The sequence below is a fragment of the Gorilla gorilla genome, chromosome 11 (assembly GCF_029281585.2).
Source record: "Gorilla gorilla gorilla isolate KB3781 chromosome 11, NHGRI_mGorGor1-v2.1_pri, whole genome shotgun sequence".
NCBI classification, from domain to species: domain Eukaryota; kingdom Metazoa; phylum Chordata; class Mammalia; order Primates; family Hominidae; genus Gorilla; species Gorilla gorilla.
The window spans coordinates 133,966,926-133,993,709 of NC_073235.2; the positions used below are offsets into that span (position 1 = coordinate 133,966,926).

Here is a 26,784-nt window from a genome sequence, read left to right on the forward strand (position 1 = left end):
TCTCGGCTCACTGCAACCTCCGCCTCCCGGATTCAAGTGATTCTCCTGCCTCGGCCTCCCACGTAGCTGGGACTACAGGTGCCCGCCACCACGCCTGGCTGATTTTTGTATTTTTAGTAGAGATGGGGTTTCACCATATTCGCCAGGCTAGTCTCAAACACCTGACCTTGTGATTCACCTGCCTCAGCCTCCCAAAGTGCTGGGATGACAGATGTGAGCCACTGCACCCGGCCTGGCCACTCTTAACTAATTTAATTCCTTAACAATCCTGTGAGGTAGGTACTGCTGGTGCCACCATTATGCAGATGAGGAAACTGAGGCGTGGGGAGTTATTTGGTCATTTGTCCTCCTCGTTGGATTGTGAGCGCTCTGAGAAGGGCATTTGCTTTCTTCACTGTGTATCACTAGTGCATAGCAGAGACCTGGCTGATGGGGGCAGTCAGTAGGTAGGCTTTGCTTGCCAAATGCATGAAATACTGCAGCCTTCTCTCCTTTTTTTTTTTTTTTTTTTTTTGAGACAGGGTCTTGCTCTGTCACCAAGGCTGCACCGCAGTGGCACAATCATAGCTAACTGCAGCCTCAACCTCCTGGGCTCAGGTGATCCTTCCACCTCAGCCTCCTGAGTAGCTGGGACTACAGGTGTGCACCACCACACCTGGCTAATTTTTACTTTTTGTTGAGATGAGTCTCACTGTGTTGCCTGGCTGGCCTTCTCTCATTGAGAGCATGCTGAGCCACTCCTTCTACAGCCATCTCCAGCTTTGTTTATTTTATTAGATACTAAAGTTGTAATAATGTTTATCAGACTGGCTGTACTCATGAAAGGGCCAATTATTACTGCTTTTCAACTAATTTCTTCACAGGGCAAATAGAATGATAGAGAGTTTAGCAAAAGAGTGTTTTAAAAGGTAGAAAGTGTTTTTTGGCTACGGAAAAAGGAGAATGTTGATAAATTTCATTTGTGGAAATAACCAGCCAATATCACTAATTATCAAGTATTTTTCTTTATATATTATGGTAATATTTTATTTATTTTTGAGACAGAGCTTTGCTCTTGTCACCCAGGCTGGAATGCAATGGCACGATCTCGGCTCACTGCAACCTCTGCCTCACTGAGTCAAGCAATTCTCCTTCCGCAGCCTCCCAAGTAGCTGGGATTACAGGCGCCCGCCACCATGCCCAGCTAATTTTTGTACTTTTAGTGGAGACGGGGTTTCACCATGTTGGTCAGGCTGGTCTCGAACTTCTGACCTCAAGTGACCCACCCACCTCGGCCTCCCAAAGTACTGGGATTACAGGCATGAGCCACTGCTCCCTGCCATGCTAATATTTTAGTATGGCCATGTCCTTACTTGACCCGTCTGACTTGTTATCTTAGCTTCTTGGTCTCTGTAAGGTGTTAGGTGAATAATTTTTTTCTTTTTTGGCACAGGGTCTCACTCTGTTGCCTAGGCTGGAGTGCAATGGTGTGATCTTAGCTCACTGCAGCCTCAACCTCCCAGGCTCAAGCAATCCTCCCACCTCAGCCTCTTGAGTAGCTGGGACCACAGGCACGTGCCATCACAACCCCCTAATTTTTTTTTTTTTTTTTTGTACAGATAGGGTTTCATCATGTTGCTCTGGCTGGTCTCAAACTCCTGGGCTCAAGTGATCCTCCTGCCTCAGCCTCCCAAAGTGTTGGGAGTACAGGCGTGAACGGCTATGCCCAGCTAGATGAATAATTTAGATGACATTTCAAACTTACTTTCTAAACTCACTATTTAAGCCAACAACAGGAATAGGTAATTTCTTTATTAAAACAATCAAGGGTTAAAAAGTATAAAAACATACATGCATGGTCTGAGCCACTTTTTAAATTTTAGTTTTTATTTTCATTGTTTTTTGTTTTTGTTTTTGTGTTTTGAGATGGAGTCTTGGTCTGTCACCCAGGCTGGAGTGCAGTGGTGTGATCGCAGCTCAGTCTCCTGTGTTGAGGCGATTCTCCTGCCTCAGCCTCCTGAGTAGCTGGGACTACAGGTGTGCGCCACCACGCCCAGCTAATTTTTTGTATTTTTAGTAGAGATGGAGTGTCACCATGTTGGCCAGGCTGGTCTTGAACTCCTGACCTCAAGTGATTTGCCTGCCTCGGCCTCCCAAAGTGCTGGGTTTACAGGCCGGGGCCACTGTGCCTGGCTGATCTGAGCCATTTAAAAGTAGTGTTTGGCTGGGCGCGGTTTGGCTGGGTTGAACCCGGTAGGCGGAGGTTGCAGTGAGCTGAGGTCATGCCACTGTACTCCAGCCTGGGAGACAGAGTGAGACTGTGTCTCAAAAAAAAGAAAAAAAAAAAATGTTATAGACCAGAGTTGGGCTTCTCCAAGTTTATTGTGCAGGCATGTCCACTGGGGACCTGGCTGAAGTGCAGGTTCTGGTTCAGGAAGTCTGGGATGGGACCCAAAATTTTGCATTTCCAATGAGAGCTGGATGATGCTGCTTGTCTGAGGAGCACACTTTGAGTAGCAGGGAGCTGCAGAGTCCAGAAACAAACCTAAGGATAGATGTATACCTAGCAGACAACAGAGGTAGGAAAGGGGTGGTTTATTTCATGGGTCACGGAGTCAGGTGCTGTCAGGGCTAGGAAGTGTGTAAAGCAGCTGGTGTCAGGCTGTAGGGAGCTCTGGGGCCTGAAGATGATGTTCCTTCCACCTTAGTGTTCACATTCTAATTTAAAAAGGAAGAACAAAAAGGAGGTGAAGAAAAAGATAGGGAGGAAGCAAGACTTACTGATGGAAGCATTTTGAGGTGATGTTGGATGGCCTGGGTGGGACTTACATGACGCAGCACAACTGGCTCTCGGGGAACAAGAAAACAAAGTTGCATGCCTCACTCACACCACAGAGGAAAATACAGTAGCATGAATTCCAGAAGGATGAAATCTCTAAATGTAAAAAATAAAGCTATGAAAATGTTAGAAGAATTGAGAGAATGTGTGTATCATCTTGAGGTAGGGTAGACCTTCTTAAGCAAGACTGAAATCCATGAAAACAATCTGGTATCACATAAGGCATGAAGGCAAAGTCAAAAAGCAGGTAATGTCTATGAAAAATAATGGCCAATATCACTAAAGTTTAAGAAAGTAAACTGTTTTCTACCCTTCGAATTGATGGAAGTTTTAGAGCAATAGGCTCCAGTACTGATAACGAAAAAGGAAAGCTTTCCTTCAGTGCGGGGTGTCTGGCAATGTTTATCAGAATTGAAAATCACATACCCTTTGATCTAGATTTTGGAAGTCTAGCTTAGCTCACAAAACAAAATATCAGTAAGTACAAGCATGGTGGCGCACACCCATAATCCCAGCTACTCTGGAGGCTGAGGCAGGAGGATTGCTTGAGCCCAGGAGTTCAACACCAGTCTGGGCAATATAGTGAGACCCGATCTGTAAAAAAAAAAAAAAATTGAAAAAAATTTAAGTATCATTAACTGACAATAAGATTTTTAACAAGGCTTCTGTAATTTCATGCACACAGGGGAGAATCATAAAATGGATCCCCAAGTGCCCATCACCCAGCTTCAGCAATAAATGGCATTTCACTAATATTGCTTGCTTTCTTCTCCTCTACTTATTCCCTGCCCCCACCCTGGAGTTCTTTAAAAGCCAATTCCAAACATGTCATGTCACCTGTAAATCATTCAATATACATTTCTAACTGATCAGAGGCTTTAATATACAAGCACATAGCCACAACACCAAATACAGTTAACACTAATTCCTTAGTATCTAATACCAGTCCACTCCATATTCAGATTTTCCTTATTTTCTCAAAATATCTTTTTACAGTTGGTTTATTTGAGTGAGTTCAAACAAGCACTACACACTGTATCTGCTTATATGTTTCTCAGATGTATTTTAGTACATACTTAATACAGCACTACCTGTAGTGGCAAAAAGAAACACACACACACACACACACACACACACACACACAAACACACACACACACACACAATAAATGGGACAAGAATCTCCGTGAAGTAGGTGATGATTTTGCCTATAGACAGGATCAGGATTAAAAGAGAGTGGGGTGGAAGAGGGGTTGTTAATGTTTTTTAAACACGTGTAGAAAATGTTTGACTTGGTACAAAGTGCACATTTTTATACTTGAAGAGAAAATCTTAATAAAGAAAAAAACCAGAATAATATAAAGAAAAAAACCAGAATAATATAATGATTCATATTGCTTTTGTTCTTCACAATGTATTTAACTAGGCAGTTTGAAATGCCCCTGGGAGTTTGGTCAGGGAGAACCCATCGTTTTCTATAGAGGATTTTTTTTTGTTTGGTTGTTTTTGTTTTTTTTTCTAAAGAAAATAAAGGAATCAAAGAATGGTTACTCCGTAGGCAGAGCAGCCTCTAGAGTTTTTCTTGGAGTGGTGTAACATCAAACCAGGGCTGGGTAGGCTGTGAGCTGGATTAGTGGTGTGTAACTTTAGTTTGGGTTGATTTTTACATCGTATGTGACTTTGGTTGGTGAATCCTGGTGGATTAAAACTTTGCATATCTGGGCCAGGCGCGGTGGCTCACTCCTGTAATCCCAGCACTTTGGGAGGCCGAGGTGGGCGGATCATGAGGTCAGGAGATTGAGACCATCCTGGCTAACACGGTGAAACCCCGTTTCTACTAAAAATACAAAACAAAATTAGCTGAGCATGGTGGCAGGTGCCTGTAATCCCAGCTACTCAGGAGGCTGAGGCAGGAGAATGGCGTGAACCCAGTAGGCAGAGGTTGCAGTGAGCCAAGATTGCGCCACTGCACTCCAGCCTGGGCGACAGAGCAAGACTCAGTCTCAAAAAAAACAAAAACAAAAAAACCTAACTTGCACATCTGTTGATTCCATGCTATTAGGGTGATTTGGGATCCGTGCATTGCTATCAGTGTTTAACACCGTCTGTTTTCTTCTGTTCTCTTCCCCCCAGGCATCCACCATGTTACGAGCCTCCTTGGCACCCGTGTAAGTAACTGCTCTTAGGAATTTTTATTAAGGAGAACAGCAATGTGTAAAATGGGAATTCAAAGTGTCTTTAATAAACACTTAGCAGCCTAGGTTAGAGGAATGCCTTTGAGCTAGAGCTACATGTGAATATTAAAGGAAATACGAGTACTTATAAGTAATGTTGTTAAACTAGAATTATTTTTTATTGCCTGTGTGGTTTTTTTTTTTTTTTTTTTTGAGACAGAGTTTCGCTCTTGTTGCCCAGGCTGGAGTACAATGGCGCAATCTCAGCTCACCAGAACCTCCGCCTCCCAGGTTCAAGCGATGGTCCTGCCTCAGCCTCCCGATTACAGGCATACGCCACCACACCCGGCTAATTTTGTATTTTTAATAAAGACAGGTTTTCTCCATGTTGGTCAGGCTGGTCTTGAACACCCAACCGCAAGTGATCGACCCCCTTTGGCCTCCCAGAGTGCTGGGAATATAGGCGTGAGCCACCGCGCCTGGCCATCTGATATTGTTAATTCTATTCTTTTGGTAAGGAAGCCTCAAACAAAAAAACCTGTTGAATTGTTCATATGGTATTGTATAGAAGTGAATCTAATCTGCTATCATAGTGCAATCCACAGAGTGTTGCACTGTCTGAATTTATGTTGTCTGCTGGTTCACACTGTGATCAGGGCCATGGGCAGCCCTGTGTATGCCTGAGCACTCCTGTCCTGATGAGTTGGGCTGTCCCCCTTACAAGTGTCTGATGCTGTGGTGGCAAGGGAGTTGAGAACCTTTGACTTGGGCATGAGGACCAGGGTGGCTTCTGGGACCCTCTGAGCCAGCTTTGCGGGAGAGGAGGGGAAGACAGGGGTGCTGTGTGATTCCTCACACACCTGAGATGCCCACAGCCTTCCTCCTCCCTCAGCCCTGCCTGAATCTGACCTTGACCCCACGCTTTATTCTCTCCTACCACTTTGGCAGCAGTATCACTGCACAGACTGCTAGGGTTAAAAGCCCACCCCTGCTACCCTCCCTGTGACTGGGGATTACTTGTTTAATTTCTCTGTGCCTCAGTTTCCTCACAAAATGAGGAGAATCGTAGTAATTCTATTATAGGATTATTGTGAGGATCAAAATTAGTTAATACATATACAACACTTAGCATTTGGCGTAATACTGTAGTATTACACCAAAATTAGGAAACTATCATTGATACAGTAGTGTGAACTAGACTGCAAACCTCATTTAGTCTCACCAGTTTTTCCATGCCCTCTAATCTCCTTTTCTACAATAAAACAACAATAAAACAAAACGTGAACATGCTTGTTTTAGCGACAAGGAAGCTGAGGTGATTCCTTTTGTTTCTGGCTGACCGAAGGTGGGTGGCAGGGTAGTCTGAGCTGTGTGGATCTCCAATCCAAGGTCTCTCCTCACTGAAACCTGGCTCCCCAGAGGTCTTTGGAGTCTCCCTGAGGAGGGTCTGCAAATTGTCCTACAACCCATCTCCTGCCTACGTTCCCATGCTGCTTCCTGACCACACCTTCTACCTCCTTGGAGGGCTAAGCCACCCACCTAATTACTCTTTTTTTCTTTTTTTTCTTTTCTTTGAGACGGAGTCTTGCTGTGTCTTGCCTAGACCGGAGTGGTGCGATCTCGGCTCACTGCAGCCTCTGCCTCCTGGGTTCAAGCGATTCTCTTGTCTCAGCCTCCCGAGTAGCTGGGACTACAGGCGTGTGTCACTATGCCCGGCTAATTTTGTGTTTTTAGTAGAGACGGGGTTTCACCATGTTGGCCAGGCTGGTCTTGAACTCCTGACCTTAGGTGATCCACCCACGCAGGCCTCCCAAAGTGCTGGGATTACAGGCCTGAGCCACCACGCCCGGCCCCCGACTACTTACTCTTCACACTTGTTTCCTGACTGTTGTTCATATTCCCCCGGTCCAGTAGCTCAGGCTTGAGAGGAACAGTGGCTTCAGGTGTTTAGGTAGAACTCTTGGGGCCTGCTGATGCTAATTTTCTTTGAATTATGTCCAAAATTCTAAACAGAACTTCAGTGGAAAGTCATGATGCCCTCAAGGTGATTTCTTCCCTATCCTAGGGAGGTCTGGCTGAAGGTGAATATAGGGGTTTCTAAATCTGTTCAGGCAAAGACTCCTTGTTTTAGGAAAAATGTTAAACAGAACCTAAGTCCGTCCAACAGAATAGGCAGAGCTGAGCTGGTTGAAGCTGAGGTAGGAGCCTAGAACCCAGCCCGCCCTCCAAGTGGAAGCCGGGAGGTCATGCTGGGAGCCCATGGGAACAGCAGGCTCTAGCTCGGGTGTCATAATGCTCAGGAGGTGTAATAAACATGCCCTTTTGCCCTTTTCTTTCTCTTTGAACTTGTGTTGCTGAGTAGGAAATTGAAGGATGTCCCATTACTGCCCTCCTTGGATTATGAGAAACTGAAGAAGGATTTGATTTTGGGGAGTGACCGCTTGAAAGCCTTCTTGTTGCAGGCTCTGCGCTGGGTAGGTACCTTTGTCTTAAAGTTAGAAAATAAAACCAAACCAGTGCTGGTTTTCTTGGCTGGCTACCTTGCTTGTATCTTTTAACCCATCTTCCAGAAATCTTTCTTCCCCGCTGTCTGCTGACACCAAGAATGGAAGTCAAAAGCCACTTCTGAAGATAGCCTGGGCCTCCTTTTAGAAACTCCTATATTATGGCAGTTGTGATGTAATGAGTTAGATAAATGAATTTCAAGGCCCAAGAGACTGCACCTGTGTGTAGCCCTTTCCTGGTGATGAGCCCCACTCTGCTTGTGTGAGTGTGTGGAGTCAGGGTTACCCACAGTCCCACAGAGGTTCTGTATTCAGGCACTGCCATGCAGCCACCCTGGACAGGCACCAACGAAAGAACTCCTGTTCACAAGGCCTAAGGAAAGTGTCCTGGTCCCCATCGTTACTTTCCTGCCTAGTCTTCAGATTGAGTGCAGCTGAAGCCAGCAATTGGTTCTCAAGCTTTTTAGTGTCAGACCCTTTCCACTCTCAAAAATTACTGAGCACCTCAGAGAGCTTTCATTTATGTGAATTTTACCTACCAATATTTACAGCATTTGAAATGAAAACTGAGAGGATTTGGCTGGGCATGGTGGCTCACGCCTGTAATCCCAGCACACTGGCAGGCCGAGGCAGGTGGATCACCTGAGTTCAGGAGTTCAAGACCATCCTGGCCAACATGGCAAAACCCCATCTCTACTAAAAATACAAAAAAATTAGCCAGGCATGATGGCAGGCGCCTGTAGTCCCAGCTACTCAGGAGACTGAGGCAGGAGAATTGCTTGAACCTGGGAGGCAGAGGTTGCAGTGAGCCAAGATCACACCACTGCACTCCAGCCTCGGTGACAGAGCGAGACCCCATCTCAAAACAAAACAAAACAAAACCCTGAAGATTTGAAATATATGTTTATTAATTCATTTAAAATGAGCAATAATAAATGACATGTTAACATAAATAACATTTTTGTGACAAATACTACTTTGCAAACAACAATAAAATTGTGAGAAGAGCAGCATTGTTCTGCAGTTGTCTTTAATGTCTGGCTTGATGGAAGACAGCTGGATTCTCATATCTGCTTTGTGTTTGATTGTCAGTGTCACACTTCATATAGCCTCCCAGAGATTGATCATAAAAAAGGCATTGTCACATCTTAGTATTATAAAAATTGTGACCTTGCAGACCTGCTAAAGGGTTTGGGGGACCTCTTAGGGTTCCCTGGACCACACTGAGAACTGCTGACGCAAGCCAACACTGGTTGAGCCAGCAGTTCTTTAACTGAACAGTCCATTCTAATTCATTAGCATCAGACACCTTCATGGACCTCCGAATTTCAAGGTATCTTGGCATCAGGATCCTTAGCAATTTCCCATCTGTGGATAGAAACAGTTCTCACTTGCATGCTTCTATGGTAGTGCTTCCTGAAGTACGTCTTGAGGACTCGGACGACGTATCCAGGATCCACAGGAAGAGTCCTGTGGACAAGCAGTGATGTCTGTTCTGGTTTTGTTTGGGTCAGGACTAGAGTAGGTGGGGCAGCATGAGTCGTCCGCGGTGGCCATTTCCTCCCTGGCCATTTGCCTCTCTCTGCTCAAGCTCTCAAACTCATCTTTTATGCGGCTCTTGGTTTACTGACGCTGCACTTCCTCTCAGTCCGTGCTACTCCTGAGCCTCTTGCTGAGACAGGGTATTCCTTTGCTGAGAGAGTGACATCTTCACAGAATAACCAGGAAAAGTGAACAGGTTTCTCATGTTTTTGTCTGTGTCCCCCTCCAGTGCCCCCACGCGGCTTCTTGCCCCTGCTTCAACCTCAGTGAACTCAACGGAAGGGTAGCAGCACCCCAGTGTGACATTCCAGGCACACCCTGGCCATGGTCATCACGTCTGTTGGCAGTGCCTGCTCTGGAGGCCTCCCCGGCTCTCCTTCCAGCCCAGGGCGTCTGATGCTCTGGCCTGCGCTCTTGCCCACACTAAGAACTAGCATATTCCTTGCACATCTAGCTTCTCTTTGGCTAGAAGCAGGGCTTGCAGCCTCAGGACTTTTATCTAGTAGGATTTTCCTGAAAAAGCAAGGATATTTGCTCACTCTGTTACATGCTTTTTCATATCCCACCTCACACCTGTACACACCGATGTGCACACACACATACCCATTATACATGCTCTCCACACGAAAGTTTTCTTCTAGCCCTGCGGACATTGCGTAAATTTTTACTTGTAGCAACATGACAGACTTATGGCTTTCTAAAATCTACAAAATTCTAGCCAGCTACCTCTACACTCATGCATGCACACACACACACGTGCACACACACGCACATGCACTGTATCACTCTGTCATTCCCAATAGGATAGGATAGAGTGAATTTGTTGGCAGGGCATGCATTCAGAGTGCTCTACAGTCAGCCCTGGGCCCCTCCCACTGAGCCCACTCCACTGTGCCCTGTATTGTACTTCCCTGAGCTAGACCTCACTTCCCTATCCCCCACTGTGCTCACGCTCCCCTGTGCTGGTTAATAGGCTGCCCATCCTGCAGGGGCCAGCTCCTGAGCCCCTTTATATAAGAAATGCTTCTCTGGGCATGGATGAGCTTTTCCCTATCTGCACACTTACAGTCTGAGCATTTTGCTGCCTCACTTCTCTGGAGAGTTCACATGTATAAGTTGGCCCCCTGTGTCACCCATTAGGACATCATAGGTTCTTTTTTTTTTTTTTTTTTTTTGAGACCGAGTCTTGCTCTGTCGCCCAGGCTGGAGTGCAGTGGCATGATCTCGGCTCACTGCAACCTCCGACTCCTGGGTTCACGCCATTCTGCTGCCTCAGCCTCCCGAGTAGCTGGGTCTACAGGCGCCTGCCACCACACCCGGCTAATTTTTTTGTATTTTTAGTAGAGACAGGGTTTCACCATGTTAGCCAGGATGGTCTTGATCTCCTGACCTCGTGATCCACCCGCCTCGGCCTCCCAAAGTGCTGGGATTACAGGCGTGAGCCACCGCGCCTGGCCCGCATCATAGGTTCTCGTTTTGGTTGGCTGGTTAACTTGCCACCACTCCCCAAGCTGGATATTACTTATTTTGTTTGGTTAAATGTGTAGGTACTGATACTGCCATCTAAAAACACACCTGCTGTGAGAAACTTTTCTCCATGATAAGACTTAGGTCTCACTACTTTTGTTTTTCTTTGCTCCAGCGCTTGACCACATCCCATCCTGGAGAGCAGAGGGAGACCGTTCTGCAAGCCTACATCAGCAATGACCTCTTGGACTGTTATAGCCACAACCAGGTTGGTAAGAAGTGGGACCAGATCCCAGCCAGGGCCTTCAATTCTAGGGAATGATCTTAGCAGATGGGGGAAGCTTATAATTTCTCTGCACATTTTCAGCTTCGTAACTGTATGTCAGCCTTGAGCTCATGAGGTCCTGGGCATTGGCTTACTTTTTGCTTCTAGTGAAGAGTTCTAAACAAGTTAGAACTGCCTGATTCATCATCTCTGGAGCTCTTTTCTGCCGTTTTTCTTTTTCTCAAATTCCCTACTCTTTACCTCACCTCACTGCTTACCGTGAGTCCTGAAAACTGAGTATGACTTCGGAGGGACAAGGTAGGTAAGCAAATTCAGGTTGTTTACATCTGGGCCTGACTAAAAATTTCTTTAACACAGTACTTACTTATAGTTTTGGACCAGATAGGTCTACTGATCCTGTGGGAAAAGTATGAGACTTGGGGTAAAATAAACTGGCTTTCAAACCTCTGCTCTACCACTCATTAGCCAGGTCACCGTAAGCAAGTTACTCAGTCTCAGGCACCTCCTCATCTGGGCAAGGAGCCGCGCCTGCCTCGGGAGGTCGTTGGGATGATTACATACAGTCAGGTGTGGGAAGTCCTTAGCCCCAGGCCTGGCACCAAGTAGTCACTACATGGTCTTTCTCTTCTGTCCTTGCCCCTCCTACCTGTATCTGCACCAAACTTGACAGGAGGAGGATCAGGATTTTGAATTCGGCACATGTTAAGAGTGTACTACATTTTATTATTTCAGTTGAATTTTTATCCAGAGTGCTGTAAAAATGTAAAGCTATTGTTAAACTTCACAACGTGTGCACTGAGTGGCGTATCAAATGCTCTGGACACTCACCGATTAAACAGCTGTCTTAGGCCATTTCCTGCTGCTGTAACAGAATACCACAGATAGGGTAATTTATAAACAACCCAAGGGTATTGTGCTCATAGTTCTGGAGTCTAGGAAGTCCAAGAGCATGGCGCCAGCATCTGGCAAGAGTCATCCCAAAGCAAAAGGCAGAAGGCAGAAGTGAGCATGCAAGTCAGAGAATGGGGGTCGAAGCTGTCTTTTTATCAGGAGCCTACTCACACAATAACTAACCCACTCCGGCAATAATGGCATTAATCCATTAATGCCTAATATCCTCTTAAAGGTCCCACCTCCCTGTACTACTACATTGGCAATTAAATGTGGATATGAGTTTTGGTGGGGACATTGAAACCATAGCAACAGACCCTGGGAAAGTGAGTTACACATTCATCTGTTGTGCATACAGGCAATACAATCTGAGTTTTGAGTTGCCAGTTTACTCTGTGAATGTAGTCTTAATGTTCTCATGAATGAGTTAAGTTTGAAAATAGTCTCTCATATTCTTGACTTATTTTCTTGCTTTTTTTTCCTGTTTGGATTTATAATGGCATTGAATCCAGCCTACAAGGCATGAAGCAGCTGAATAATGTATTGTTATAACTTCCAAACTCAAATTAAAGAGTAAAGTCAATACTGATTATTTCTAACATTATTTCATTGAGTCGAAGATACACTTTTCCCCCCCATTTTAACGTCTTTGCTGTTAGGGTGTGTCTGACAGGCAATGGCATTTTATAGTTTAATTGGCAGGTTTTTTTTTCTTTCTTGATTATGTATAAAATGATAATGTGTCCTCTGATGAAAGGTGTGTTGGGTTTTGTCATCTGTGGTTTTTGTCAAAAAGGCAGTGACCTCTATAGCCATTGAAGAGAGTAATTTCTTCTTCAAGTAATTATATGTAATTGCTATGGTTTACTTATATATATTTTTTGAGATGGAGTCTCTCTTGTCGCCCAGGTTGGAGTGTAGTGGCGCAATCTCAGCTCACTGCAACCTCTACCTCCTGGGTTCAAGCAATTCTCCTGCCTCAGCCTCCCAAGTAGCTGGGATTACAGGCACCCGCCACCACACCCAGGTAATTTTTTTATTTTTAGTAGAGACGGGATTTCACTGTGTTGGCCAGGCTAGTCTCGAACTCCTGACCTCAGATGATCCACCCACCTCAGCCTCCCAAAGTGCTGGGATTACAGGCGTGAGCCACTGTGCCCAGCTATGGTTTATTTATTTCTTTATTCATTTATTTATTTTGAGATGGGGTTTCACTCTAGTCGCCCAGGCTGGAGTGCAGTGGCACGATCTCGGCTCACTGCGACCTCCACCTCCTGGGTTCAAGCGATTCTCTTGCTTCAGCCTCCCAAGTAGCTGGGATTACAGGCATGCGCCATCATGCCCAGCTAATTTTGTATTTTTAGTAGAGATGGGGTTTCTCCATGTTGGTCAGGCTGGTCTCGAACTCCTGATCTCAGGTGATCCGCCCGCCTCAGCCTCCCAAAGTGCTGGGATTACAGGCCTGAGCCACTGTGTCCAGCCTGGTTTATTTTTTTAAGAAGAAATGAGCTGCTGGGCACAGTGGCTCACGCCTGTAATTCCAGCACTTTGGTAGGCCGAGGCGGGTGGATCAGGAGGTTAGGAGATCAAGACCAGCCTGGCCAACATGGTGAAACCCTGTCTCTGCTAAAAAATTAGCCAGACGTGGTGGCACGCACCTGTAATCCCAGCTACCCAGGAGGCTGAGACAGGAGAATCACTTGAACCCAGGAGACGGAGGTTGCAGTGAGCGGAGATGGCACCACTGCATTCCAGCCTGGCGACAGAGTGAGACTGCGTCTCAAAAAAAAAAAGAAGAAATGAGCTGAACCCTTGAACCCTTTTACACTGCTGGTGGCAATGTAAATTAGTACAACCACTATGGAAAACAGTATGGAGATTCCTTAAAGAACTCAATGTAGAACTACCATTTGGTCCAACAATCCCACTAGTGGCCATCCACCCAAAGGAAAAGAAGTCATTATATGAAAAAGACACATGCACACACACGTTTTCAATTTGCAGTTACAAAGATTTGGAACCAACCTAAGTGCCCATCAACCAAAGAGTGGTTAAAGAAAATGTAGTATATATACAACATGAGATACCACTCAGCCATAAAAAGGAATGAAATAATGTCTTTTGCTGCAATTTGGATGGAGCTGGAGGCCTTATTCTAAGTGAAGTAACTCAGGAATGGAAAATCAAATATCATATGTTCTCACTTGTAAGTAGGAGCTAAGATATGAGGATGCAAACAAAAATTTTATAATGGACCTTGCACAGGTGACAGTGTTCACTGTATCCACTGGGTGCACTGAAGTCTCAGAAGTCACCACTAAATAACTTATCCCTGTAATTAAAAACCACCTGTAACCCAGAAACTTGAAATAAAACTTTTTTTCTAAAAAAAAAAAAAAAAGAAGAAATAGGCCAGGTGTGGTGGTTCATGCCTGTAATCCCAGCACTTTGGGAGGCCTGAGGTGGGCAGATCACTTGAGGTCAGGTGTTTGAGACCAGCCTGGCCAACATGGTGAAACCCTGTCTCTACTAAAAATGCAAAAATTAGCCAGGTATGGTGGTGTGCACCTGTAATCCCAGCTACTTGGGAAGCTGAGTGCTTGAACCCGGGAGACTGAGGTTGCAGTAAGCTGAGATTGTGCCACTGGACTCTAGCCTGGGCAGCAGACTGAGACTCCATCTCAAAAAAAAAAAAAAAAAAAAAGAAGAAGAAATGAGTTGAAGTTCTCTTAAGATGTCAGAGAATCTGCAGGGCAGAAAGACTCCTTGTCCAACATGGATGCTGTGTCACTATGGCACCAAGGTAAACTGACCTGTACAGACAGGAAATTGAATTCGTTGGTTCATTCCTCTCCCATAGTGGTTCTCAAAGTTTAACATGCGTCGTTATCTCCTGGAGGTCTCATTAAAACAGATCACTGGGTCCCACCAACAGTTTCCATTCAATAGGTGTATGGTGGGGCCCAAGGATTTGCATTTCCAACAAGTTTTCCAGTGATGCTAATACTGCTGGTCCAGGATGCGTTGAGAATTACTGCTTGAGACCAAAAACTTGAATGGAGCCAAATTTAATGAAACTGTAGAGAACTGAATTTTTCATTTTTAGCTGAATTCTTAGTTTCTAGACTTCATAAATATCTCTCTTCATATCTCTAAGCATCTTACCCGTTTTTAGGTGTACAGTTCAGTGATATTAAACACATTCATAATGTGCAGCCATCACGTGCCATCCATCTCCATAAATAACTTTTTTCATCTAGTAAAACAAACTCTGTACCCATTAAGCAATAATTCTCCATTTCCCCCTACTCCAGGCCCCTGGCAAATTCCCATTCTACTATCTGTCTCTATGATTGTGACTACTCCAAATACCTCATACAAGTAGAATTGTACAGTATTTTTCTTTTTGTGACTGGCTTATTTCACTTAGCTTATGTCCTCAGGTTCATCCACGTAGCATATGTCAGAATTTCTTTCCTTTTTAAGGCTAATATTTCATCATATGGGTGGACCATATTTTGCGTATCTATCTGTTCCTCCGTCAGTAGACATTTGCGTTGCCTCCACCTTTTGGCTACTGTGGATAGTGCTGCTGTGAAGTGTGCATGCACATCCTGACTGTTGTGTTGTCCGCTCCTTGCTTTTCTTTATAGTTTTCCCATCTATGTATATCCTGCATAATACAGTGTTTGCTTTTGTGCTGAGTAGCAGGCATCAGCCTTGCTCTGCAAGGAAACAGGACTGTGCCCATGTTAGATGAAGTTAGCTAGGAGAAGATGGCATAAACCAAAGTTTGGGATGACAGTTAGACATAGCCTCCCTGAGCACTTATTGATCCCCTCTGGGGACATTGGTAATCAAAGGTGGGAGAGAGTCCTGGGAAACATAGAGCATCTGGCAGAATTGAAAGGTGGGCCAGGTACCAGTTGTCCAACAGCAATATTTATGTATTTATTTTATTTTTTGAGACAGTCTCGCTCTGTCGCCCAGGCTGGGGTGCAGTGGCGCAATCTCAGCTCACTGCAACCTCCGTCTCCTGGGTTCAAGCAGTTCTTCCGCCTCAGCCTCCTGAGTAGCTGGGACTACAGGTGCACGTCACCATGCCCAGCTAATTTTTGTATTTTTATTAGAGATGGGGTTTCGCCATGTTGGCCAGGCTGGTCTCAAACTCCTGACCTCAGGTAATCCACCTGCATCAGCCTCCCAAAGTGCTGGGATTACAGGTGTGAACCACTGCAACCGGCCCAGCGGCAATATTTATGCCCAAGGGCAATGGTGAGCTGCTCTGTATTTTGGCTTTAAGCTCACTTGATCTACTTCTAGTTCTTGATCACTTGAGAACACTTCTGTGGGGGTAAAAAAAACTATTCACAGCTAATCCACACAGCAGGGCATGGAAGGGGGAGCTAGAACTTCACTAGCACTGTTTAGGGTTATCCAAATGCAGATAAGAGTCTGGGCTCGTTTCACCAGTCATTTTGTTCTCTGTTTAAAAATTGGGACCTCGTGCACTACTTTGGAACATGGGCAGCATTTACTAAAACTGAATACCTTATGTCCTAGCAAAACCACTCCTAGATAAGCCCCAACCAAAACGTGCCCATATGTTCACTAAAAAACATGGAAGAATATTCATAGCTGCAGTTCTAGAACCAAAACACTGGCTGCAACCCAAATGTCCATCAGCAGTAGAATGAATACCTGTGATGTATTTGTAAAATGGGATACCTTGAGCAATGAGAAGGAACACAGCAGAGACCCTGGGTGAATATCACAGACATATTGTTGAATGAAAAAGTCAAACATAAGAGAATATATAATATATGGTTTCATTTATTAAAAAATTTAAGGGGGAGCCAAGCAACATGAATCTATGATGTTAGAAGCCAGGAGAGAGGTCACCCTTGGTTTAGAATGGGGTTCTGGAAGGGCATCTGGGACTATGGTCATGTTCTGTTTCTTTATCTGGTTACTAGTTAGCCACATGTTCACTTTGTGAACACTCATCAGGCTGTACATGTGATCTGTGCAATGCCCTGTGTAGATGCTATACTTCAGCAAAAATTCAACCTAAATGGGTGTAATGGTAATAGGCATCTTGGGGACGACAGCCTTTGACATGTTGCCCTCTCGAATCAGCTGGGTTTAGTCTGGAAAACATTCTGGTGCATAGCTGCTGTCCAGGAGTCTCTTCACCAACTTTTGTTGATTCCTTTCACCTCTCTCCTGAATTGGATCACTGTTTCCAGTGCCCCATATTATCTTATTTCTTGACTTGTTCTCTCGGTTGGTGGAACACATCCTTTAGTTAATAGCGTCTAGAGAAAAAGTACACAGGAAGTAAATTTTTTTGAGATCATGTATGGTCAAGAAATTGTCTTCATTCTTCTTATAGAATCCTGGATTGTAAATAATTTTCCTTCAGAATTTTGAAGACATTGCTCCATTGTCTTTTAGGTTCCAGTTTTGCTGTACAGAAATCCAAAGCCAGCTGGGCACAGTGGCTCATGCCCATAATTCTAGCACTTTGGGAGGCCAAGGCAGGAGGATCGCTTGAGCCGAGGAGTTTGTGAGCAGCCTGAGTAACATAGACCCCATTCTCTTAAAACAAAAAAAAAAAAGTTCTTTTAAATTAACCAGGCATGTTGGCGTGCGCCTGTAGTGCCAGCTAACTCAGAAGGCTGAGGCGAGCGGATTGCTTGAGCCCAAGAGGTTGAGGCTGTGAGCTGTGATCACACCACTGCACTTCATCCTGGGCAACAAAGTGAGAGCTTGACTCAAAAACTTTAAAAAAAGAAATCCAAAGCCATTCCAATTCTTTATCTTTTGTATGTGACCTGTGTTTCTCTCTCTAGACGCATATTGAATCTTCCCAATTTCCCATTGACGTCCTTTATGAGGTATATTTTAATCTCTTTTATTGAGCACTTTTTGAGCCCTTTCAATCTGACAACTTCCATTCTGGGAACTTTTTCTTGGAGTTATTTTGTTGATGGTTTCTTCCCTCTGTTTTCTGTGTTCTCTCTCAGAATGTTGAACCTCCTGAACTGGTTTTCTATTATAGTTTTCTCTCATCTTTTCTACTTTTTGTTCCACTCTTTAGGAGATTTCTTTTCTTCTTCTTCTTTTTTTTTTGAGACAGTCTCACTCTGCTGTCCTGGCATGATCTCAGCTCACTGCAGCCTCTGCCTCCTGGGTTCAAGCAATCCTCCTGCCTCAGCCTCCCGAGTAGCTGGGATTACAGGTGTGTGCCACCACACCTGGCTAATTTTTGTAGAGAGAGGGTTTCACCATGTTGGCCAGGCTGGTCTCAAACCCCTGACCTCTCTGCCCACCTTGGCCTCCCAAAGTCCTGGGATTATAGGCATGAGCCACCCTGCCCAGCCTTCCTAGCAGATGTCTTCATCTTTATTTTCTGACCCTTCTGTTGAAACTTTTATTTCCTTTTTGATAGCATTCTCTTGTTTCATGGATATAATACAGTTTCTTATATCTTTGAGGATATTATTGATGAATTTTTATTTAATTTTTAGTTTTCTTCTCCCTGCACAGTCTCATTTACTCCAAGCCCCGCCCCCGCCCTCCCCCCCCATTTGTTTTGGCCTCCTGGTAGAAACTTTTCTCAGATGTCTGCTAGTCCTTGGTGATCTCCTAATGAGAGATTTGGAGTGAAGGGGACCACAAAGCCATTGAGTGTGATGGTGGGGACTGTCGATGGATAGCTCCACCCAGGGGGATCTGGGTGGGCCGTTTGCTGGGAACCTCTGATTTCACGGTCTCTAGTTCTTTCCCCGTGGGCTGGTCATTTCACTGTGAGAATAGTCTTCTAATCTCAGGCCTAGAGGGCAAAGGTCTGGTTGCCAGGGTCCTGGGAGCCAAGTTTTGGGGTGGCCCTCTGTTCCACATTCATTCTGCCTTTAGACACTAACCCCCCTCTCCATTTTGTTCTAGAACCCCTGCAACCCTTGCTCTCTCCTCTGCCTGGTGTCCCGGATCCACAGACCCTTTGTGTCTCCCTCACAAGGGAACACCCTCTCCCCAGCCCTGTGCTGAGAGGTGTGCAGGAGTCACATGAGTGGGATCCAAGTGCTTCTTAAACAACTTTAATTCATTCGTCTTTATTTTTCTTCAGCTCTTAAGTGCTTTGAGGAGTGAGTAATGGAAATTCGGTAATTCCACAGTGCCCGTTGCTGCCTTGAGATTTGGCCTTCTTGGGCCTGCTAAGCCTCTTGCCATGCTGCATTCCCACTTCCAGAATTGTGGTGTTATCATTTCTCATGCTGTTCTCTCTGTCCTTGGGAATTATCTTTTTTAACAGTCCATTTATTGTAGTTTTACTGTGGCTTAGAGGGAGCCAAATTAGTCATGTGTCTTGGATCTGCCATTCTAACCTGGAAAACAGCAGCAATGGTAACAGCAAACAGGACTGCTTCCTTCGCACCAGTCACTGTTCTGAGGGCTTCGTGTAATTAATTCATTTAATTTGGAAGTCTGACTAACTTATTTTTGCCAAGTCTCATCAAATTTCAGTTGGAAATCAAGGCTTCCAGATGAAATGTTTGGCTTTAGTCTGTTTATTTCACCTCTAATAAATTCAGGCAGAGGAAGAGAACTACCAGACCCGAAGAGGAGACATGTGTTTATCTCTCCCTGTTCTTAACCTTGTTGTTTTCCCTCTTGACTTTTTCCCCCAGAGGAGTGTGCTCCAGTTGCTGCACTCCAAGAGCGACGTGGTGCGGCAGTACATGGCCAGGCTCATCAATGCTTTTGCGTCACTGGCAGAAGGTGAGACATCAGCTTTGCTTCAAAGAGAAGAGCTAGGTCATACTGATGTGCTTTTTCCTTTGAAAATGAGCGTTCCTCCCAAGTTTCTTAGAGATGACGCTTCCTCAGTTTGTTACTGTTTAATTCATCTAAGGTCTTTTGTGAAAATTAATTGTTGTCATATTGCTTTAGTTTATATCAGAGCACATTTGGACAGTTTTGGGGTTTATTTTGTAAACCTCCCGGTTTTATTTTATAAAGCTTTCTGGTTTTGTAACATAGTAACATTTTATATTGCTTTCAAGTATATCACAGGTAATGAATGCATCTTCTATAATTTTCTACTTAAGGCAAAATAAGTGAAACAATTATGGCAAAATCAGCTTAGCGAAACAAAGCAGACTCCAATAAACACTGCACCATTTCCTTCAGAAGACTATGACCTCTTAAATCAAAGGATTTGAACACTCTGAAAATAACATGCCCCCATAACTGAATTTAAAATGATTTTGCAAAGTGCCATTACCTTCCGTAAGTTCTTATTTATTTGAGCTCTTTATAATGTGAATAAAGGGAGTTTTCAAATTATGAATATATGATACTCCAAAACTTTGTTCATTTGTTCATTCGTTCTTCCATCCATTTGGCAGACATTTATGATAAGCCAGGATGTGTTACTGAGGACCATTCATATAATAATACTGTTGAAACTTATGTCTGAAATTAACATCTTCCATATCCATTCAGAAGTCCACAACAGGCTAGGGACCATTCTGGGCTTATTACAGGGTCCCAGGTGTGGCTTCCTGCTTCTTCTCCAGGCCTTGTACAGAGAGTGTGTATGGAAGCATTCCTTGGCTGCCTCTGTTGTGAAGACTTAAGGGCTCTTAACACACACGTTACCCCTCATTTCTCTTTGTAGATCTGACTGTTGGGTTCAGGATTTCATGGAAAAAAAAGGACAATGCTCCCCACAAGAACACAGCAATGAATTATGTTTAGCTCACAAGAAGAGTGGTTTTTCTAGTCACCAGACATTTCATTGAATAAAACCAACGTTTAGAAGAAATAGCTTTTAATAAGTTTTAATAAGTTTTGTGGGGGTTTTGTGTGTGTGTGTGTGTGTGTGTGTGGTTTTTTTTTTTTTTTTTTTTTTTGAGACAGAGTCTTACTTTGTCACCCAGACTGGAGTACAGTGGCATGATCTCGGCTCACTGTAGCCTCAACCACCTGGGCTCAAGGAATACTCCTCCCGCCTCAGCCCCCCAATTAGTGGGATCAACAGGTGTGCATCATCATACCTGGCTATTGTTTCTTAGTTTTTATAGAGATGAGGTTACGCCCTGTTGCCCAGGCTGGTCTCCAACGCCTCGGCTCAAACAATCCACCTGCCTCAGCCTCCCAAAGTGCTAGGATTACAGGCGTGAGCCACCTTGCACAACCAGTAAGTTTTTGTTTGTTTGTTTGTTTGTTTGTTTTGAGATGGAATCTCACTCCGTCATTCAGGCTGGAGTGCAGTAGTACGATCTCAGGCTCACTGCAACCTGCCTCCTGGGGTCTAGCAATTCTCCTGCCTCAGCCTCCCGAGTAGCTGGGTTTACAGGCATCTGCCACCACATCCAGCTAATTTTTGTATTTTTAGTAGAGACGGGGTTTCACCATGTTGGCCAGGCTGGTCTCGAACTCCTGACCTCAGGTGATCTGCCTGCCTTGGCTTCCCAAACTGCTAGGATTACAGGCGTGAGCCACCGTGCCCTGCCCAGTAAGTTTTTTAGAACATAAAATTACCCAAACTCTACTGTGTTATATGCAAAGTAAGTTTTTGTGGAAAGTGGTTTTGTAGCATACCAGATAAATTATTTCTGTCTTTCGCCTGTTTCATCTCTGGTGTATTATCAGGTCGCCTCTACCTTGCCCAGAATACAAAGGTGCTGCAGATGCTGGAGGGAAGGCTGAAGGAGGAGGACAAGGATATCATCACCAGGGAGAATGTTCTTGGGGCCCTGCAGAAGTTCAGTCTCAGGTAACGACTGTGCAGTAGGTCACAGTGTCTCCTGTGAGATCAGATTGAGTTAAAATTCCCATGGCAACCCAGGAGGCAGATGGTACTTTTCCACAACACTTTGGAGAGGTTGGATGACTTTCTAAGACAGAGCTAGAAAGCCTATCTGTAATCCACTAAACTATGCTGCTCGAAGCTGCTGGGGATGGAGGAAGACATTTTCAAAGCATCATTGGATTTTCCTAATGGACATTATCGAGTGCCAGCCATGCAGGATTGTGTCTCAGGGCATGTGCAGGGCTTAGAGACAGACACATGAATCAGACCTGATAGAGCCTCAGCCCTCAAGTTACTTCTAGTCCCCTCTGGGGGCTGCACACATGAATGCACATCCCAGCAGAGTGTCAAGGGCAGTCCTGTGGAAGTCAGGGTTAGGGCCTCCTGACCTTGTCCATGATCCCAGCAGCCCACCCCATGGGATCAGCCTAGACCATCATGACTTGGAACCAATGGGGCCAGGCTAATTTCTGTATTTTTAGTAGAGACAGGATTTTACCATGTTGGCCAGTCTGGTCTCGAACTCCTGACCTCAGGTGATCCGCCCACCTCAGCCCCCCAAAGTGCTGGAATTACAGGCGTGAGTCACCGCACCCGGCCCCGTAGATTCCTTTTCAGTTTACAGCTTTGTTGAGATGTATTTACACACCATAATATGCCCCCATATTAAGCATACAATTGAAGGATTTTTAGTGTATTTACAGAGTTGTGCAGTCATCACCACAATCCAGGTTTAGGACATTTCCATCACCACAAAAAGAAACCTCATACCCATTTACAGTCACTCCTCACCCATTTACAGTCACTCCTCATTCCTACCCCCAGTCCCCGGTAGCCACAAATCTGCTTTCTGTCGATTGACTTGTACTGGACGTTTCATATAAATGGAATCATGTAGTGTGCACTCTTTTGTGACTGGCTTCTCTCACTTAGCATCGCGTTTGCAAGGTTTGTCCATGTAGCAGCATGTGTCAGGGCCTCATTCCTTTTGTGGCTGAATATGTACTCCATTATGGCTATATCATATTGTTGGTTTGTTTTTGAGATGGAGTCTCACTCTGTCACCCAGACTGGAGTGCAGTGGCGCAATCTTGGCTCACTGCAACCTCTGCCTCCCGGATTCAACCAATTCTCCTGCCTCAAATTCCTGGGTAGCTGGGATTACAGGTGCACACCACCACACCCGGCTAATTTTTGTATTTTTAGTAGAGATGGGGTTTCACCATGCTGGTCACTCTGGTCTCGAACTCCTAACCTCGTGATCCACCCGCCTCGGCCTCCCAAAGTGCTGGGATTACAGGTGTGAGCCACCGCGCCCGGCCTACACCACATTTTGTTTGTCCTTCAGTTGGGCATTTGAGTTGTTTGCATTTTTGGCCAATATGCATAATGCTGCCGTGAACGTTTCAGCACAAGTCTTCGTGTGGACATATGTTTCCTTTTCTCGTGGATCGGCATCTAGGAGAGGAACTGTTGGGACATATGGTAATTTTTTCAGAGTTTTTATTCTCTCATGATCACCTCAAGTTCTCTTTGACTTTCTTGAGAACTCTAGTCCCTGGAGTCTTCAACTTTTTTCTGTCGGTCCTCTTCTGAACACACTTTCTTCCCATCAAATGTGGTTTACATTTGACTGACTCACAAATAACCAGAAGCCTACAAAGTGAAATGGTCTAAGCATGTGTGTTTTTAGTGGGGGAAGGGATAGGTATTTGTATCTACCATTTGCCAACTCCCTGCCAATGAAAATTCTTTGTTCTAACTATATGAATCAAAAAGAACTGTAAGTGCTGCAGAGTCATTACTTCCTCAGAGCATACAAACACTTCATTTCTGTTTGTTTATAGAGAGAACTTTGCTCAGTGTTGATCGCTTTGGGGAAGTTTTTAGAAATTCGATAACTATAGTTAAGTAACAGATATAAGATATGGTGAAAAAAATACTTCCTCCTGGTAATGCAAATGTTTACTGCCTGTTTATCTTTTCCTCCAAGTGTTAATTTAAGCTTTTTTGTTCTGTAAATGTGCTTAACCTTTTTGCAGTTTTCCAGAGTCTCTGCAATAAATGAAGAAGGTAGCTAGTTACCAAGAGAGCGCAGTCTTCACTGTATTCTAATAAGCCACCCTGATTGGGTCAGTGTAGTGTTTAAGAACAGGATGAATGGATAACTGGTTCTGCTGTTCTGTCCTGAGTGGTGGTTTCACCATAACCTGCTCATCCGGAGGTGTGCAGAGCTGGCTTCTCTGTGGCATGTCAGTTTTCTACTAATCCAGATGGCATCTCATAATGATACCACACTTAGTCTCAGCAATTCTTAAAGCTAACCTGATGACATTAACCATCACACATTTTGATGGGGTATTGGATTTTGTAAGATTCTACACCTGGACTTTGGGTGGAAAATCATTCCTTATAATTTGCATTAACCAGGTCATTAAACTACCCTTACTCTATAGAAATGTGAATCAAAGTGATGTTAAGCTAGGCTTTTGCTCCTCCTTGTTTTCTTTATTTTTATACAGCTCAGAGTGCCTAGAACTGAATTATAGAGAGTTTAGGTAAAAATCTATTTGTCAGCTGGGCACGGTGGCTCACGCCTGTAATCCCAGCACTTTGGAAGGTTGAGGCAGGTAGATCAGCAGAGGTTGGGAGTTTGAGACCAGCCTGGCCAACATGAAGAAATCCTGGCTCTACTAAAAATACAAAATTAGCTGGGTGTGGTGGCGCGTGCCTTTAATCCCAGCTACTTGGGAGGCTGAGGCAAGAGAATCACTTGAACCCAGGAGGCGGAGGTTGCGGTGAGCCGAGATCGTGCCATTGCACTCCAGCCTGGGCAATAAGAGCAAAACTCCGTCTCAGGAAAAAAAAACAAAAACCTATTTGTCAAAGAAGTATTTCTATGGTCCTGTTTCCTGGGTTAAGTAAACCAAAAGCTACAAATAAATATTTATTAGATATTTGAAGCAATGCTCTGCTAATTTTAAATATTGAAAAGGAAACTTTCAAAGTACGAGGCCTCCTTACCACCTTATCTTTATTTAAACCCTTAATAAATATCCCTGAAATGTAAAGAATTTTTGTTATTTCAATTGTATGGGTTTAACAAAAATATTCCTCAGAGTCTATGTCTTCTGTAAGTTTGTCTTTTCTGATATGCATTCACATTACTGTTTCTTCTTCTTTTTTTTTTTTTTTTTTTTTGAGACAGAGTCTTGCTCCATCGCCCAGGCTGGAGTGCAGTGGTACGATCTCGGTTCACTGCAACCTCTGCCTCCCGGGTTCAAGCAATTCTCATGCCTCAGCCTCCCAAGTAGCTGGGATTACAGGCGCCGTCACCACGCCTGGCTAATTTTTGTATTTTTAGTAGAGACGGGGTTTCACCATGTTGGCCAGGCTTGTCTCCAACTCCTGATCTCAGGTGATCCGTCCGCATTGGCCTCCCAAAGTGCTGGGATTACAGGCATGAGCCACTGCGCCCAGCCTACTGTTTCCTCTTATATGAAAAGTTTCTTGGCAGTTTGTATTTACTGTAGGCTCTTTCTTCCCAGGCGTCCGCTGCAGACAGCGATGATTCAAGACGGCCTCATCTTCTGGCTGGTTGATGTTCTGAAGGACCCTGACTGCCTGTCTGACTACACGCTGGAGTACTCGGTGGCTTTGCTCATGAACCTCTGCCTCCGCAGCACAGGTCTCAGCCCCAACCCTCATTCTAGTGCAAGAAGGGGAAGAGATCTTGACCCTTGAAGCTGGGTTTCTAGTGAGCCTTATATGGTTTGCTTTTAGTCTCATAGAAAACTAAAAACAGAAAAAGGAGTAGAAAGCATTTCCAACTAGGTATCAAGCTGTTGAATCCCTGAAGGCAAAATCCATTCTTGCCCTGGAAAAAATGTCTTGTATATATGTAGTGCCTGCATTAAGAGGAGACTAAGTTCATTTACCTTTTTCTTTATTGCATTATTCAAAGGTAGGAAATTAAGAATATGATCCCCTTTTCTGAAGACAAAGAAGTGTGTTCCCAAGATCCTATAGGATTAAGCTGGCCGCAGTAGCAGTGACACTAAACCACACTTCCTGCCCTGAATCACACTCTTTTCCCTGCCCCAGCCCTGGAGGTGGAGGTTCTCCTGTGGGCACAAGTCATTTATATACTTGATCAGTCATTTATATACTTGATCACTGAAAGTAGTGATTTTAGCTTTTCCAGGTACAGGTACTATCTCATTTAAATTGTTACCTGGGATGAAAGAAGCTTCTTTAGAAGAGGTGCCAACTCCAGGCTGTGGCTTTCCCCAGCCTGAGCATCCAGTGTTAGGAGAGAAAGGCTCCCTGGGTAAATAGCTGGCTCAGGAGGACTTGTTGGAGCATCTTCCCCTCTATGTACTTTGTAGACTGAACCATGTTAACTGTGTGTTGTTGACTGAGTAAATGACTGTTATTTCAGTCATTTAAAAAAATAGCATGTGCAAAAAGTCCTAGCCTTTTTTTTTTTTTTTTTTTTGAGATGAAGTCACGCTCCATTGCCCAGGCTAGAGGCAGTGGCGTGATCTTGGCTCAGTGGTGCAACCTCTGCCTCCCGGGTTCAAGCGATTCTCCTGCCTCAGCCTCCCAAGTAGCTGGGATTACAGGTGCCCACCACCACACCTGGCGAATTTTTGTATTTTTAGTAGGGAGGGGGTTTTACCGTGTTGGCAAGGCTGATCCTGAACTCCTAACTTCAAGTGATCCACCCACTTCGCCCTCCCAAAGTGCTGGGATTACAGGCGTAAACCACCGCACCCAGCCAAAAGTCCTAACTTCTAATATGTTTATCAGATTAGAATTAGCTTTTCTTCATCATCATCACCATATTTGCAGTGATTTTTATGATGATGTTTATAACTACTAAAATGCCTATATGGTCTTCCTGATGGTGGTGTCCGTGCGTGGGAGGGAGAACGTTGCTCTATAATGTATTGTGCGTTCACTGTAATGACTCGCTCTGTGCTCTGACCGGAATAATAGCCACCACTTGGGATGGTTTACTGAGCACCGAGATTCTATGCTACACTGAGTCCTTTACATACATTAGTCTACTTAATTTTGCATCACCTTTTGAGGTAGGTATGAATAGTAATCCCTGTAGTAAAGAAGAGGAAACTGAGGCCCAGATTGGTTACATGACTCACCCGAGGTCATACAGCTCATGAGCAGAGGAGCCAAGATTTGTCTCCAAGTCTACCTGACCTAAAATTGTGCTTCTGGGTTTAGACATGTCATGTTTAGCTTTGATTTGTTTCCCAT

General features: G+C 44.5%; 1 protein-coding gene and 1 long non-coding RNA gene across 14 annotated transcripts in view; one reads left to right on the forward strand and one right to left on the reverse strand.

Annotated features, from left to right (window-relative positions):
• The window catches only part of ARMC9 (armadillo repeat containing 9), a 197,925-nt gene that overhangs the window by 53,213 nt on the left and 117,928 nt on the right, over window positions 1–26,784 (forward strand). For all 12 annotated transcript variants that reach the window (XM_019022755.4, XM_063695276.1, XM_055379749.2 and 9 more), the window contains 6 exons: window positions 4,951–4,985; window positions 7,354–7,465; window positions 10,680–10,772; window positions 19,376–19,466; window positions 21,345–21,468; window positions 25,053–25,192. In XM_019022755.4, the coding sequence (XP_018878300.1) occupies window positions 4,951–4,985; window positions 7,354–7,465; window positions 10,680–10,772; window positions 19,376–19,466; window positions 21,345–21,468; window positions 25,053–25,192 (595 nt within the window). The remainder of the gene's footprint in view (window positions 1–4,950; window positions 4,986–7,353; window positions 7,466–10,679; window positions 10,773–19,375; window positions 19,467–21,344; window positions 21,469–25,052; window positions 25,193–26,784) is intronic.
• Window positions 1,922–7,360, reverse strand: LOC109026016 (uncharacterized). 2 transcript variants are annotated; one of them, XR_008677522.2, is made up of 4 exons: window positions 6,857–7,360; window positions 3,245–3,412; window positions 2,809–2,914; window positions 1,922–2,697 (listed from the first exon to the last, which is right to left on the reverse strand). It is a non-coding gene; the product is annotated as an uncharacterized lncRNA (long non-coding RNA). The 2 variants fall into 2 exon arrangements; XR_010129719.1 differs by having other exon boundaries at window positions 1,922–2,914.